This window comes from Gadus macrocephalus, chromosome 8 (genome assembly GCF_031168955.1).
Source record: "Gadus macrocephalus chromosome 8, ASM3116895v1".
Classification (NCBI taxonomy): domain Eukaryota; kingdom Metazoa; phylum Chordata; class Actinopteri; order Gadiformes; family Gadidae; genus Gadus; species Gadus macrocephalus.
Window position 1 is genome coordinate 3,914,310 of NC_082389.1, and position 15,408 is coordinate 3,929,717.

At 41.8% G+C, this 15,408-nt stretch overlaps 5 protein-coding genes across 7 annotated transcripts in view; 2 read left to right on the forward strand and 3 right to left on the reverse strand.

The window, feature by feature from the left end:
* The window catches only part of slc39a6 (solute carrier family 39 member 6), a 583,352-nt gene that overhangs the window by 463,638 nt on the left and 104,306 nt on the right, over nt 1-15,408 (forward strand). The window lies entirely within an intron of this gene.
* LOC132462545 (uncharacterized) overlaps nt 1-15,408 on the reverse strand; it is a 570,484-nt gene that overhangs the window by 441,545 nt on the left and 113,531 nt on the right. The window lies entirely within an intron of this gene.
* Nucleotides 1-15,408, forward strand: part of wdr33 (WD repeat domain 33) — a 373,687-nt gene that overhangs the window by 140,613 nt on the left and 217,666 nt on the right. The window lies entirely within an intron of this gene.
* Nucleotides 1-15,408, reverse strand: part of LOC132462549 (uncharacterized) — a 121,965-nt gene that overhangs the window by 93,313 nt on the left and 13,244 nt on the right. The gene's annotated exons all lie outside the window — the stretch shown is intronic.
* On the reverse strand, nt 3,069-9,333 carry LOC132462537 (uncharacterized). Its single transcript, XM_060058091.1, has 3 exons — nt 9,312-9,333; nt 5,723-5,814; nt 3,069-5,603 (listed from the first exon to the last, which is right to left on the reverse strand). The coding sequence occupies exon 3, from the start codon at nt 5,599-5,601 to the stop codon at nt 3,829-3,831; it is 1,773 nt and encodes a 590-aa protein (XP_059914074.1). The 5' UTR covers nt 5,602-5,603; nt 5,723-5,814; nt 9,312-9,333; the 3' UTR covers nt 3,069-3,828.

Sequence of the window (15,408 nt, forward strand, 5' to 3'; positions counted from 1 at the left end):
CCACTGGGCTGGGTCCTACCCCCTTTCTCTGCGTGCTCAGTCCCAGGCAACCTCCTGGGCCATTAACAGAGAAGCTTGGAATGTGACAGGGGAGGTGAAACCTGTGGAAAGCTTATATGCTTATTTGCGTCACATTTCTATCCGCCTTGACTATTGCAATGCTCGTCTTTATGCTGGCATAAGCTCCTCCTCCTCATCCCGGCATCAATTAGTCCAAAACTCTGCTGCCCGTCTTTTAACAAGAACACGCAAGCGGGAGCACATAACTCCTGGACTTGCGGCTCTCCACTGGCTCCCTGTTCAATTCCGGATGGATTTTATTTTTTTATTTGTTTTGAAATCTCTGCAAGGACTGGCAAATTACATTTCCGACCTCCTAACAAAATACGCTCCCCCGAGGTAACTGAGGTGAAATGACCAATTACTACTCACTATCCCTCCGTCAAGAATAAAGAGCAGGGGTGATCAGGCTTTGTCAGTCGTTGGCCCCAGACTGTGGAACAAACCCCCCCCTCTTCATGTTAGGCTAGCCCCTTCAGTGCCCATTTTCAAATCCCTCCTAAAAACGTATGTATTTTCTCTTGCATTTAACGCCGTATAAGTTGTATTATTGTCTGCGTCCTTTTTTGTGCTTTAAATTGTTTTATGTTATTTGTATTTTTATCACTAGATAGCTGATTTGTACAGCACTTTGATCAAATGTTTTTTTTAAAGGGCTCTAAAAATAAACTTCACTTGACTTGACTTTCATGTATTGTGTTGATGCTAGCTGGCGCCTGGTTCAATTAAATGGGAAACTGAGGTAGGGGACATGAGAGGTATCAAATGTTTAGGTCTGAGGCAGAGGGTGGTCATTGCAGGCAGGAGGAAATCACACATTTTGCGTAGCCTATATAACCTGAAGACTGATTCCAGAAGAGTTCTTGGAAAACCAACTCAGGTTTTTGTTATTACTTATTTTTGTGATAATAAGTACCGTATTGGTCCGAATATAAGACGACCCTGATTATAAGACAACCCCCGTTTTTCAATACAAACATTTAGAATAAAAGATTTGCAGACCACATTTGCAGAACAAAGAACTTTCTTAATAACAATATTAAAAATACAGTGAATTAATCACTTGTTATATTAATGACAATAATAATAATGCCAGTAAAGGCCACGGCACTTTCAAGGCAAAATATGTACAGTATGATTCAAAATGAATATCAAGCAATAATCAAGCAACATTGTGAATATTTTTAAATAACAGAGAAATTACAGGCCACATATTTAACTAAACTTACTAAAATTCGCCAAATTTCTCCTCCGATGTCTCGCTGTCCCTCACACGCGTACTCTGCCCGCTGTGTTCGCTCTCGCTGTCATCGCTCCCCAGCTGCTCCGCTTCCAGCGGATCCTCCCAAAGCGCGTTTTCTCTGACGTATTCAAAAACTCTCCGGTCAACCTCACTGAAACGACCACTTTGAGGACCACGGTAGGATTTGCGCTGACTGTGGGCATCTTTGAGACGTTGTTTTGGTGCTCGCCATCTTCTTACGTTACACTCCGTGACCCCGAACTTCTTGGCAGCTTGGCAGTTGTTACTTGACTCTGCCTTATTGACGACCATTATTTAAAAATTGGCATCATAGCTCCTCCGCTGTTGTTGATTGACCTGACCCACTTTTGAGCCACTTGTCTCTAAATGCCTGTCTTTAAACACCGGTAACGGTCTGGTTGTTAAGGACGCTGGACTAGTTCTTTCCGGAACAAATTCCTGGCGCCACCTGCGGCCGCGAATGTGTATTGACATTTAAATGGAGAGACGAAGAAGAGAAACTGCGGTCTGAATACTAGACCCCGAATATAAGACGACCCGACTTTTTCGGACCCAGGGACGCAGGAAGTGGGGTGCTCCGGGTGCTGCAGCACCCCCCTAGTGGACAACAGACGCAACTACAACACTTGAACTCAGGCAAATTCGATTACATACAGCACCCAGCGCCGCTGCTCTTATAACGTGCGCATCACGCTGCGCGTTATAGGAGCGTTTATTATCCCCCCCCCGTCAACAATCGTTTGCACCCCCCCCCCCCCCCCGTCAACAATCGTTTGCACCCCCCCCCCCCCCCCGCTCAACAATTCAGTAGTCAGCACCCCCCCTTCATATGACTTCCTATGTCCCTGTTCGGACCTATTTCGAGGTGAAAAAAGGCTGACTTATATTCGGACCAATACGGTATTTACCTTTCAAACTTACGACTTCTCTACCTCTCTAATTTTGTGTGAAATAAGTGGGAAAGTAAAGTGGTTATCTACGACAACAGCGAACAGATTGATGCAGGAATCCAACCTGAAGCGGAGGCTGCTGTTTTTCCCAACACAAGCAACTACCGCCTTATTCCTAGCTGCTACGATACATCAAAAAAGTAGTAATGTAGTAAAGGATAATGCTAACTTTTGGCTACCTTTCGTATTTCTTGGCAGAAATTTCACTTTGCTGGGCAATCTTTCGAAGTTTACCGAAAAATAAATGATAAAATACACACTTTGGGCACTTGACAAAAACACGGTTGTTACCGTGGTGTACACAAATTACAGTTAGAACTTTGCACGTGAAATATAACATAGCTAAAACTTAACTGCGTACCACTGCGAAATATCCTGTTCCGCTCTTGGTTGCTACAGTGGCTTGCTCTGATCGTTCGGCCTGATTTTGTGTTTCAGTATCAAACTCGGGCTTGGACCAGGTAGGTAGGCCTACGGCTGAATCTAAGCTATTGATAACCGCAATGTTTATAACTTGTTAGGGGAATGCTGACAGACGCGCAAAGTGATTGCCCAATCACAACAAATTGTGAAGGCCAACAGTGTGGGCTGCCTGACCAATAACAACAAATACTGGGAAGGGGGGCCTTAAAGCGACAGGATTAAAAATGTATCGCTTTTGAATAAGGTCGAAGCGGTTTTGCAGAAATGAACAGTGTGAGAATTTTAAGGTGTACTTTGTTGTAGCCATGTAACCCTTTCTAGTAGTAGCCCAACATGAAATGAATAACTCCAAAAAAGCATTATATGTAGGCTTTATTTTTCCAGATACATTTGTTACAAATTGTGTACAAGATAATAATGACTAATGAATGCAGCTTTACAACAAATGTAAGCTTGAATGCATCAATAACGTAAAAGGCAGATGAAAAACATTCTAAAAGGCTAATAAAAATTAACCCATTTCGCCACTTTGATTGATTTCTAGGCATTTTATTTTTTGTCATTCACAAAACAACGTCGTAAGGAACATCTTTAATTCATAATTGTTCAAGTGAACCCCACACAAACAGTGTTTTAGCAATTGAGAAATAGTACGATCTGTTGCCATATAACTGAAGGGATGTGAGTGGTGCTCTCATCCTTGAACATAATGTAAATGTGTTTGTTTCTACAAAGTTTAACACACAACCCATCTCTGACTGTGGTCACCCCCTGCTGGTGGTTTCATGTCGTTAAAACTGACCAGTGGAAGAGAAAGGACAGCCTGATAAGGCTAACTTTAAACTAATATTTGAGAATATACAATGTTCACCGATAATTGTAATCATCTTTAACTCTTTAACTTAACAAGCATCATCATGATAACACTTTTGTAAATATTGATTCAATAGATTCTGTTATTTTTTCAGATTCAACATATTCAGATTCACATTTTAACCAACATGTATTATTTTGTAGCAGTATCATTACTCTGTTCTCATTAACAGCATTCTTGTTATTACATATAAGATCAAGCATTAATATATAAAGCACAGGTAGAGCACAAACCACTGGACTATCCTGCCCCCACATCTAGATCCTTCCTTTGGCAAGCTTCTCTTTTAATTCCCACATCTTTCTCATTCCCTGGAGCTTTGTGATGCGCTCCTGGAAGCCAGTCTGGCCCTCTGACTTCTCTCCCTCTATCAGCAGGTCAATGTATTCAAGTGTTGACAGTGGATTGGGCTTCAGAGCGATCTCCTTCAGGGTGTTGAGACACTGAACTGAGTCATCCATGAGTATCAACACATCTTCCTCTAGGCTGGCGTGCTCCTTCTTCATCTGTCGGATGATGTCATTAACCGATTTGATATCTTTCTCTGCGTTCTGATACTTGTCTTTCAGATCTTGATAGTTTCGTTTCTCGGTAACCTGGTTGTAAACCCATTTGTACTTCTGGTTGAAATGCACATTCCAAGGGCACTTGTTCTTGCATTGTTTGCAGTTGCCGTCTGGTCCAATGGCAGCACACTTCCTCTTGTTAGCATCGTTTGGTATGGCGCAGGGAAAGTGGCAAGTCGTTTGACATTGCTGACAGTTAGTGATGTATTTTCCTGTGTTGGAAATGTCAAACTGAACAGGTTTCTTGATGCTGATCTCATACTGAAAGTTTGCATTGACTGTGATCACCGCCTCGTGTTTTTGGAGAATTTGAGATTCTTGTTTAATCTCCTCAAGTTTATCTAAACCCAATTTCATCTTAATCTGGAGATTCTCAATGCAAGTCTCCAGCTGAGCTCTCTGTCTGAGCACCTCCTGGGTTAAGGTCAAGCTCTTGGTCTCAATGACATTCAGAGCAGAAAAGAATTTTTTCATGCTGTTGGTTCCCATGGCCCAAAACCTTTTATCAAATTCCCCCACGACATCTCCATCATCCTCATCCTCATCCTCATCCTCATCATCATCCTCATCCTCATCCTCATCCTCATCATCCTCATCCTCATCCTCATCATCCTCATCCTCATCCTCATCCTCATCCTCCTCATCATCATCCTCATCCTCATCATCATCATTGTCGGCCTCACCTTTCGCATCGGGTACCTTGTTGTCAGCAAACAAGGCAGAGTTATTGAATTTGAAGTGAATTGGTAAACCATCTTTCCTTTTAGGACATGGGACCCCAGACTCGTTGATTGCATCGAGAATCTGACAGTGTTGGCCATCTGAAAATGTCACCAAAATCCGGATGTTATCTGCCACATCTTTCCCAAATATGGAGAGCACCGAGTCAAAGACATATTTCTGTGTGGGCGTTAGCCGAGCGAGCGACGCTTGGGCCACGAAGCAGATGGCATCAATATCGCTGACACCAAGTTTAGCTGAGAAAAGCGTTTCTAGCTGACTTATAATCTTCTTGTCTCTCTCTATGCCTCTTGTGTCTCCGAAACCCGGCGTGTCCACAATAGTCAGGGAGTAGTCGATCTGGAAGCCCTCTCGGTGGTTGAGCTTGTACACGGTGACTTCAGAGGTCTGGCTGTGAGCCTGAGACTTGGCCGTGCCTTCGTTTACCAACTTGAATCTAAAGGTATCGTCCCATGTGACCCCCAGGATGTAGTTGATCATCCCGTTGACCAGGGTGGACTTCCCCGCCCCAGTGGCTCCTAGAACCATGATGGTGCGGTTCCGTTTACTATTTGAGTCTTTTCCAAATGTGAAGCGCATGCATTCCTCTACATTCATTGGATGGGGTTTCAGAGGAAGATTGTAAACTTCCAGGATACCTGGATGTCCTTCAATCTTACTGCCTTCTTTCTTAACAGCTTCTGCTAGCCGCTCAGGGGACTCTTGACCACTTGGGTTCATCATTTCTGTAATGATAGAGAAATTAGGATTATATTGCGTATTCTTAAATGTATCTCAATTTCTTAGCTTAAATTCAAAAGGTTTTAGTTGCTTCCTGAGGAGTTGAAAAGATAGCAAGACGAACCCTGACAGCCAACAATCAGTTTCCTGTCTGAAACCAGGTTCCCTTGGTGTTGATTTGGAGAGAGATTCTCGTAGAAATATCCCTGATGCGATCTGCAAATGAGACACAAAATGTCAGAAAAACATCCTCATTTTCCATCTGTGTGTGTGTGTGTGGGGGTTGGTGTTTACATGTATATGTAGTGTGTGTATGTGTATAGCTCTGAGGGCATAAGGGTCTATCACCCTTCTCTCGAGCACCTAGGCAAAGATCTGCGTCTCTACGCCGTACACGCTCCTCCTGCCGGTTGATGACCAACCTGAGAAGACGGGCAGGCCCCCAAGATCTCAGCAATGCGTTGCCCTTCTCTACAGGGGTTCAAAGTAAGTAAACACTGATTGATCGAGCGAAGAACATGCGTAATGTTAGGTTTAGTCTCCGACAGACAGATTGACGCACCCGGCAAATCAAAACACTTTTCAACCGCTTTTCCATGTATTACTTTTTCAACATATATTTAATGGAGCAGACTTTTGCGTTTCTGAAATTTCAATATACATTTCGAGAATATGTTTTGAGAATTGAGTGGGAGAATTTAGACGTCAGTGGTCTACGTAAAGGCTATACCATATGATTCTTCAAACTTTTAAAAATGTAATTTATTTAGAAGGAGTTGTTCATAAAATGTCGATAAGGTGGCTGCATTCGTGCATGAGGAACCAGCAGGCAATTGCCAGATGAAAAGATATAGATGGCTTGCAGGAGATCCAGCGATGACGCAATTTATATGAACCGTAGATTAGATAAGACAACTTATTTTCGGCTCTGCTTTTCGGTTTTGCTTCTGTTCCAAAAAATGTCTTCCTAAACGCATGATTGTTTCAGTTCCAGGACCTGGCCATCCTTCTGCGCCTGTGCGGTTTAGCTTTGAAGATCAGTAATGAGTATAGCGATCAGATAAGTCTGGGTTGAGCCATCATTGACCGCATGCGATCAAGTTCTCAGTCGCAGATTTCTAAGTAAAAGCCAGCCTACTGATCTATTAACAAGCCAGTGGTCCGATGAAAGACACTTCATTTACCTCAGCGGCAAAGGGAAAGATGTCAGCGGAGGAATTTGAGAAGTAACCGCTAATGTGGTGGATGGTCTGCATCCCTTCTCAGAGGTTAATGCACCGACATTTAGGCAATCAAAGATAAGAAAAGGGTTGAGGAGCCAGAAAACCCCCTAGTTCAGCTGGAATTCGACACTGTCATTTAAAAAGTATTGGGTTGAAAGTTTTAGGAAAGAAGGGCATGTTTCATCGCCATGGTTACGACCCATGCCAACTTTGTGATACTTTTTGAGTACCATCGTTGGTTTTGAGGGTAATAATGACATTTTATTTGATAGGTTCGAAATCCTAATCATGACCTATGCCTTTAAAGGATGTTTTCAGTTTTTATTGATAAGCCTGTCTCTATTTGTTTAACAGCAACTGAACCCCCTGCAAGATTTAAAAAACGTCTCCAATGGAGATGAGGATGCCGAAAATATGATGTCACAGCAGAGACCCATGAATATCCAGGAACAGGCAGAGAAGGAGATGTATATGTGTGACGTTATGACACCAACCCTTACATCTGATGACCCTGCTGCCTAGTGGTGGGACCAGAGAATGACCTATCCCTTACTGTCAAACATGGCCTTTTCTTATAAGTGTATAGGCCTCCTCCACACCTAGTTAAAAGGGTTCTCTACTGCAGGAAACACACGTTTTGAGTTAGTCTACAGTATTCTGTTGTTCGGAGACTGAATTCTTTCCTTGAATGAGGTGCTAAAACTGTATGAGAAAACTCTGAACATAATAGAATATGGTTGAATTATAGGTTATTTGGTCTTGAAGGGTAAATATATGCTGGTTGATGAAAAAAGTTTGAATAAGGGATATTTGGATATTTCATAGCATACAAAAATACAAATACTTCTAGTGGTACTATTTTAATTTTGCTAAAAGTGTATTGAAGTACGCTTGAATAGTACTTTATTCTAAGTTTTAAGTTGTTCTTTGGTTCACCTCAAATGCATATACTTATGGTGCGTTCAGATCGCTAGGAATTATGGGGAAAACATTTTCGCGATGTCAGAAAGTTCTGGTGAACGACTTCTCATGAAACTCTGATCCTTCTACTTCCTTTTGGCGACTGGGGCCAGATTTTGATAACTAAGAGTTGCCCAGTTGATGACGTATTGTAGTGTTCGGCCATGTTCGGCATGAACATGGTGTAACATGAACGTTTGACTTAGTATAAAAGAATCAACCATCATATTACTATTGATTGATATTGTAACCGTCTGTTGGCATCGACTTTGCTCAGTTTTAAACGCTGTGTATTGGTAAACCAGCTCTAGATAAGGGCAACACAGGTGAAAAATATTATACTTCACTAATTTCGGCGCATTCAAGTATGCCAAAATGTACTAAGCTATACCTTAAGTACTACTACATAAGTACTACTTACACCAGAGCAAAGTATGATTTCTAGCATTCGAAACACACTTGCAGTACAATTGCATTATATCACCAGTGTGTTTGAAATATACTTAAAAGGTATTAAAGTTCAATTGATAGTAGTATATAAGTCTATTTTGAACACACTATCAGTGCTCTCAAGTTTTGAGTTCAGAGTGAGATTATGTCGGCGGCGGCGGGGGTGGGGGTTTTGTTGTGGTGGGGACTGGAGTTCGGGGGACCAGATTTTTGGGTGGAGGGGTATAGTAACTTGTGACTGCATACAAATGTCTCCACAGACATGGTGACTAATGTATGATAATAAGCATTATTGGCCCTTAACACTAATATGCAGAAACAACACTGCCTCAAAAGGCTATTGGCCTTTGCAACACCAGCAAAGGAATATACTTTCTCTGAACTTTCAAAAGTTGAAAATGTGAGAAAACATAATTATATATTTATGTGGCATTCAGTCCAATGCGTAAAATATATCTCCGGTGGCATTCAGTAGGCCAATGCTGTGGTAAAGTTTGCAGAGAATAATGAAGAAAGAAAGAAAGAAAGAAAGAAAGAAAGAAAGAAAGAAAGAAAGAAAGAAAGAAAGAAAGAAAGAAACTTAGGAAGAACAATAGTTGAGCGCTGCATGCTTTTTTTTTTTGCTTTTTTTTTTTTTAATTTTGCGTGCAGCCAATCACCACATCATTCTTCGATTTAATGCGCCGTGATTGGCCCATTACCTCAGCAGCTACAACCCATACAGTCTGTGTTAAGGGTTCATTCTGGTCCCAGGTTCCCGCAACACAATGACCACGCAAACTTTTCACTGCTGTAGGTCAGTAAAGGTCGTAAAAAATTGTGACATTTTAGCTTACTATTTACACTTGGAGTATACTGACGTATATCTCTAGTATTATTTAAGGTATAGCTTAGTACATTTTGGTAAACTTGAATGCAGCGAAGTTAGTGCAGAATACAGTTACATACTGAAGTGTATTTAAATCATCCTTTCAAAAGTGTAGTTGAAGTATAATATTTTTTCACCTGGGTATATATATAGTATCGGGTCACAACATTATTGTATTAGGTGTCAATATAACTGATCAAAGAATTTCCTACCTTGGCTGCAACGTCTCTTGAGACCAGGAAGCATTGTGAGCTCTGTCTCTCTAACTCGCCTCTTAAAGCTGAGCTGGGAGGGAAACATCCAGATTTTTTTTTTTTTTCAAGTCGAACTATCTCCAGGAAACTCCCCAGCACCCTACCTGTAACCAAGACATTGACACTACAACCAGTTCAGTAACTAACATATATGCAGGTAATGCAACTGCATTGGGGACCGCAACACTTGAGGGCCGGAATCCACGGTTTGAAAATCTGAGGAGAAAATCTTAAACAAGAAAATGCATTTCCTGCAGAAAATGTGATGAGTGCAAAGGGAGGTTGAAAATATGTTTTAGTAAAGCCACAAAGTTAAAAACGTAAAGAAATGTTAAATTGCTTAAATCGAGTGAAGGGATTTGAACAGAGTCTAAATGTAGTAAACAATGTAAACATACACACCTTTTAATTTTTTTTTTACAATGGTTGGAAACAAATAAAGTGAAGGGTAGAACAAATAGCTAATGTCATCAAGTTTGAATACATTTGAGATTAAATATAGAATACCTGAGCTGGTGTGTGTGTGTGTGTGTGTGGTAGTAACTCGGAAAAGTATGTTATCGACCTTATTCCTTCACATCAAGTTAATCGAAATAAGCTCACAAAATGATGAGGCTTATACCGTTGGACTCCTTAATGTCTCATCTTTCATATGGCATATTTTTTGTGTAGATAGCATGTGTTGCCAGATTAGATTGGCAATTTCCAGCCCAACTATGGAAAAAAAAACGTCCAATCAACCAAAAACCCGCCAAAAAACGTATATTGCCAGAAAACCGTTTAATCGTATTCTTCTGTGATGACGAATACACACCTAAACGCAACCTGATTATTAACCTTACGTTATGTGGTTTACTTTGATCAATGAAGTCTATTGAACTTATAGCTCACAAGAGTAGTTACATAAATCGAATCCCATGCCACACATGAAGATAACCGGTTATTCTAACCTCAACTATTTTCTACCCATCTACTTGTCAGGCCATTTCTCAGAAACCAACTTGTGTGGGTGAAACTGGCTTTGAATGCGGATGTTTTTACCTGTCATGGTTTTCCCTTATCAGTTAACCCTGACCAGGCCCTCTGATAAGGGGCTAAACCTTTTGGTATTCATTATTATGCCATAAGGACGATAACAATAAAATACACCAGCAATATTAAGGTGATGATTAGTTTTGGCCATGTGATTGAGGCTACAGTTCAGGTTTGTCAGTTGCTCAATGGGATAATGCCTTGTACTGGGGATCCTTAGATTGAGATTTCGAATCCTGATCAGAGAATTATGAACAAGCTGAACATGACATTCGGCCATTGCTCTGCAGCCCATTCACCTGAAAGCCAAGGCACAGTATGGCATTAAGGGCAACATCTTTCCGTCATATTTATATATCTTCCATTAGCGTGTTCTTGACTTTTCATTTTGCTCGGACCCCGTTAATCACTGCTTGCGGTTATATTTCATTTTAAAACCTTGACATAATCTGTCAGATGTCTATTATATGACAGTTGACCACAAGGCGATTCTATCTATGCCTCTTCTTGAATTGCTTCATGTTTTAGTCGGCAGAGGCTTGTAATGGTGCATAGCATGATAAGCATGATAAGGCTCAAGGAGCAGAAAATGTTGACAATAGTGCTAATTATCAGTTTAAAAAACGCTGGCCTTAGGTCAGAAGAGGTGGTGATAGCCAGAAATGTCTTGAGGCGCAGAAGAGAGGGTGGTGTTATGTTGGGAACATGCTTGCCGTATATAACCTGCTAGATGCACACACGTTCCCCTCTCCCAAGGCAACTATTCAGTCTGCAATAACCATACCAGTCAGCAGCTGCAGTTGTAAAAGGTCCTTCAGTACTTGTATAATGTATATGTATGGTGTCTCCATAACTTGGTCAGAAGGATCGTGGAGCAAAAGAGACTCCATCACCTAGCAGTGATGTTTGTTGAGAGTGATGATCTTAAGAAAATAGATCCTGAACGAGTGATTGATAGATTTGCCTCCCTGAAAGTGAGGCGACATAGTTTAGTTCTCCCGAAATAGTGGTCTGTCTCTCTTAGTATTTGTCTAGCACATGAAGTACATGTTGACTTTTTTGCATCACAAGTTTTATAAAAATGTATGTTGATACAATATTCCATTATCAATAAAACAATATTTGTTTTGAAGTTTTCATTTTACTTTGTCTTCACATATTTAGTATCCATTTTTCATTTTTACAATGTATAGTTTACTTTGAAAACCATTGTGTTTCGGTAACTGTGTTAAAAAAAAAAAGGGGGAAATATGGTCATGAAAATTACGCAAAGCAAATTGAATATACCTCAAATTTGTTATTACAGTTCACATTGATTTGATTATTCCTTCATCCAAACAGTCTTTTTTCCTTTCTACACTTTAGTGGTTCAGAACTGCATTATTTAGCTCACACTGCCATCTATGGGCTCAGATATGCAACAGCATAGTAATAAATAGAAAATAAAGGTCACAGAATCTTGTACAGGACAAAAGAATGGATGATATAATACGACATAATGCTACATTTTCAACAGTGTTGTCCATTACTCCGATAAAAAGGTCAAGTTATAAACAATATATTTCTTCTTTAAGAGCTAGAGAGTAGCCAAAATGTGTTAAATCCTTTCCTCTGGGATGAAATACTCGTTGGTATTATGAGTTTAACTGAGGTTAAACTGTTACAAAAGGTCTGTGCTTTTCGGACAATGAACCAGCAGACCATTCAAAAACATACAATGTATTGGATTGATAGATAAATAGATCGATTTACCACCCACCAGAGTGAATTTAGGATCTCCACCAAGTCACCCTAAAATGCAGCAGAAGGCAAGAAATCACATCTACAATATTCAAAATCCCTCCCCTTTATATAGATCATAAACCCCTGTGGCTTCCTGGGTGCTTAGACCCCCCAAAAGTCAGGACCTAGAATCGCCCCTGCGCCATAAGTATGAAAAGAATCAAATACCCAGGAAATATTAAGGGGATGTTTTCATTGTTACAATAATAATGACACTGAACATGCTGTCATGAAAAGTAACATATTATCCGCCATTTTATCTGTATTTTTGGCATGATATGCACACATTATCCTTAGGCCTAACAGCCAAAATATCAGTCATAGGAATACTGTTAACAGCTGCATACAAGACAGCCGAACCTGGTGGCCTCGTTACTGAGATGATTCTCTAAAGATAGAGTAAGATCTGACTCCATAGGAAATTGTTCTAACCTTTAACTTGCTGCAATCTTTGGAACAAACGCCAACGAGTTGCATGGTACAAATATCGGTAAATGTGTGTACTTGCCTCATACGTCAACCTCTTTGAGATTGGATCTGAATCCCATGCCAACCATGAAGAATAACCGGTTATTCTAACCTCAACTATATTCAACACGTCTACTTGTGGCTTCTTCCTTCTGCCTGTCAGGCCATTTCTCAGAAACCAACTTGTGTGGGTGAAACTGCCTTTGAATGCGGATGTTTTTACCTGCCATGGTTTTCCCGTCTCAGTTAACCCTGACCAGGCCTGCTGATAAGGGGCTAAATCTTTAGGTATTCATTATAATGCCATAAGTAGGAAAACAATAAAATACACCAGCAACATTAAGGTTATGTATAGTTAAAAACATTCCATTACCATTATAGTCACCTGATGTGACGCAGAAGTCATTTTCATTGTTACAATACAAAACAATAAAGACTGAAAATGCGGTCATGAACAGGGGCATATTGTCATCATTTTAAATGTATTTTTGGTAACATATGACCACGTTATCCTTAGGCCTAACAGGCAAAATATCAGTTATGGGATTTTATATTTAAGCAATAGATCACGCCAGGCTGTGGTATGTGCTCATTATACCACTGTTAAGGGGCGTTGTCCGGCCCCGACGCGCAGCGGAGGGCCGGCGACCCCCTTCACAGTGGTATAATGAGCACATGCCACTGTCTGAAGTGATCTATTGCTTTTATACAACGGTTACTGTTATGGCGAAACGAAAGTCATAGACACACTACATTTAAAAAGAAACCAAGAAAGTCAAAATAGCCGTTTTTATTAAAGACTACCAAAAAGTAGTCCCTCCTGGCTGCCGCTATGCATCGACGGTCGCTATGCAACACACTTTAGCGTCCCTCCGAGAGAAGGCTCCGATAGAGCGGTTCGCCGGCAATTTATCCTATGGAGCAGGTCACTCGCCGTGTGCCTAAGCTTTCGTTAGTCTCTCCATCGCCTTGCTCACTCCCGGAGTAACAACATTTACACCCTCTCCATCATCCAACATATGTTTTACTTTGTAACTGTTTCTACTTCCAGGCGCGGAGTGATATGCAAACTTTCACAAAATGATCGGGCGTCATAGCAGTTATGTATACTCTCATTATACAACAGTTGGGAACCAATCAGATCGCTGGATTTAGGTCCCCCGTTGTATAAATATATATATATATCTATACATATATAGATATAGATATATGCATGCCATCACGATGGTGGCCCTTCATCGTCATGTCAGTCAGCCATTATGACGGACGATGGCCCATAGAACTCAAAGACTACAGACCAGTCGTCTTGACCTCTCTGGTCATGAAGTCCTTTGAGCGCCTTGTCCTGTCGCACCTCAAATCCATCATGGACCCTCTCCTGGACCTCATGCAGTTCGCCTACAGAGCCAACAGGTCTGTGGACGATGCTGTAAACATGGCCCTCCACTTTATCCTCCAGCACCTGGACTCAGCAGGAACCTACGCCAGGATCCTGTGTGTGGATTACCGCTCTGCCTTCAACACCATCATCCCCACTTTGCTACAGGACAAGCTCTCCCAGCTGCACGTGCCCGACTCCACCTGCCGGTGGATCACTGACTTCCTGTCTGACTGGAAGCAGCATGTGAAGCTGGGGAAGCACGTCTCCAACAGCCTGACCATCAGCACCGGATCCCCTCAGGGCTGCGTTCTTTCTCCCCTGCTCTTCTCCCTGTACACCAACAGCTGCACCTCCAGTCTCCAGTCCGTCAAGCTCCTGAAGTTTGCAGATTACACCACCCTCATCTCTGGCGGAGATGAGTCTGCCTACAGGTGGGAGATTGACCACCTGGTGACTTGGTGTGGCCAAAACAACCTGGAGCTCAATGCTCTAAAGACAGTGGAGATGGTTGTGGACTTCAGGAGGAACACAGCCCCACCCTCCCCCATCACCTTGTGTGACTCCCCAGTCAACACCGCGGCGTCCTTCCGCTTCCTGGGCACAGTCATCAGCCAGGACCTCAAGTGGCAGCAGAACGTCAGCTGCATCACCAAAAAGGCACAGCAGAGGATGTACTTCCTGCGGCAGCTGAAAAAGTTCAACCTGCCAAAGGCCATGATGGTGCACTTCTACACCTCCATCATAGAGTCCATCCTCACCTCCTCCGTCACCATCTGGTACGCTGCTGCTACCGTCAAAGAAAGGAGCAGACTGCAGCGTATCATCCGATATGCTGAAAAGGTGATCGGCTGCAACCTGCCGTCCCTCCAGGACCTGCATGCCTCCAGGACACTGAGGCGTGCAAGGAAGATCATGTTGGACCCCTCCCACCCCGGACATATGTTTAAAACACTGCCCTCTGGTAAGAGGTTGAGGTCTGTCAAGACCAAAACCTCCCACCACAAAAACAGTCTTCCCGTCTGCAACTGGCCTCATCAACAACGGCCTCGGACCCCCACCAACACTGACACGCACACTACCCCCCCTTCCCCCATCAACACCCACAGTCATCTGCCTATGATGACAACAAGTATAGCACTACTTTCACCATCACGCACAATTGTACGGATATTCTTATCTTATCTTATCTTCTTAGTATGGTGCATATGTATATGTTTATAGAGTGTCTTTATTTATTTATAATTTTTTATTTACTCTTATCTTTTTCAGTACTTATTATTCAATACTTGCATTATTGTTTCTTGTTTACTGTTTGTTTGTTAAGATCGTGCGCAACGAATACGAATACCAAGACAAATTCCTACTATGTGTAAATGTATTTGGCAATAAACC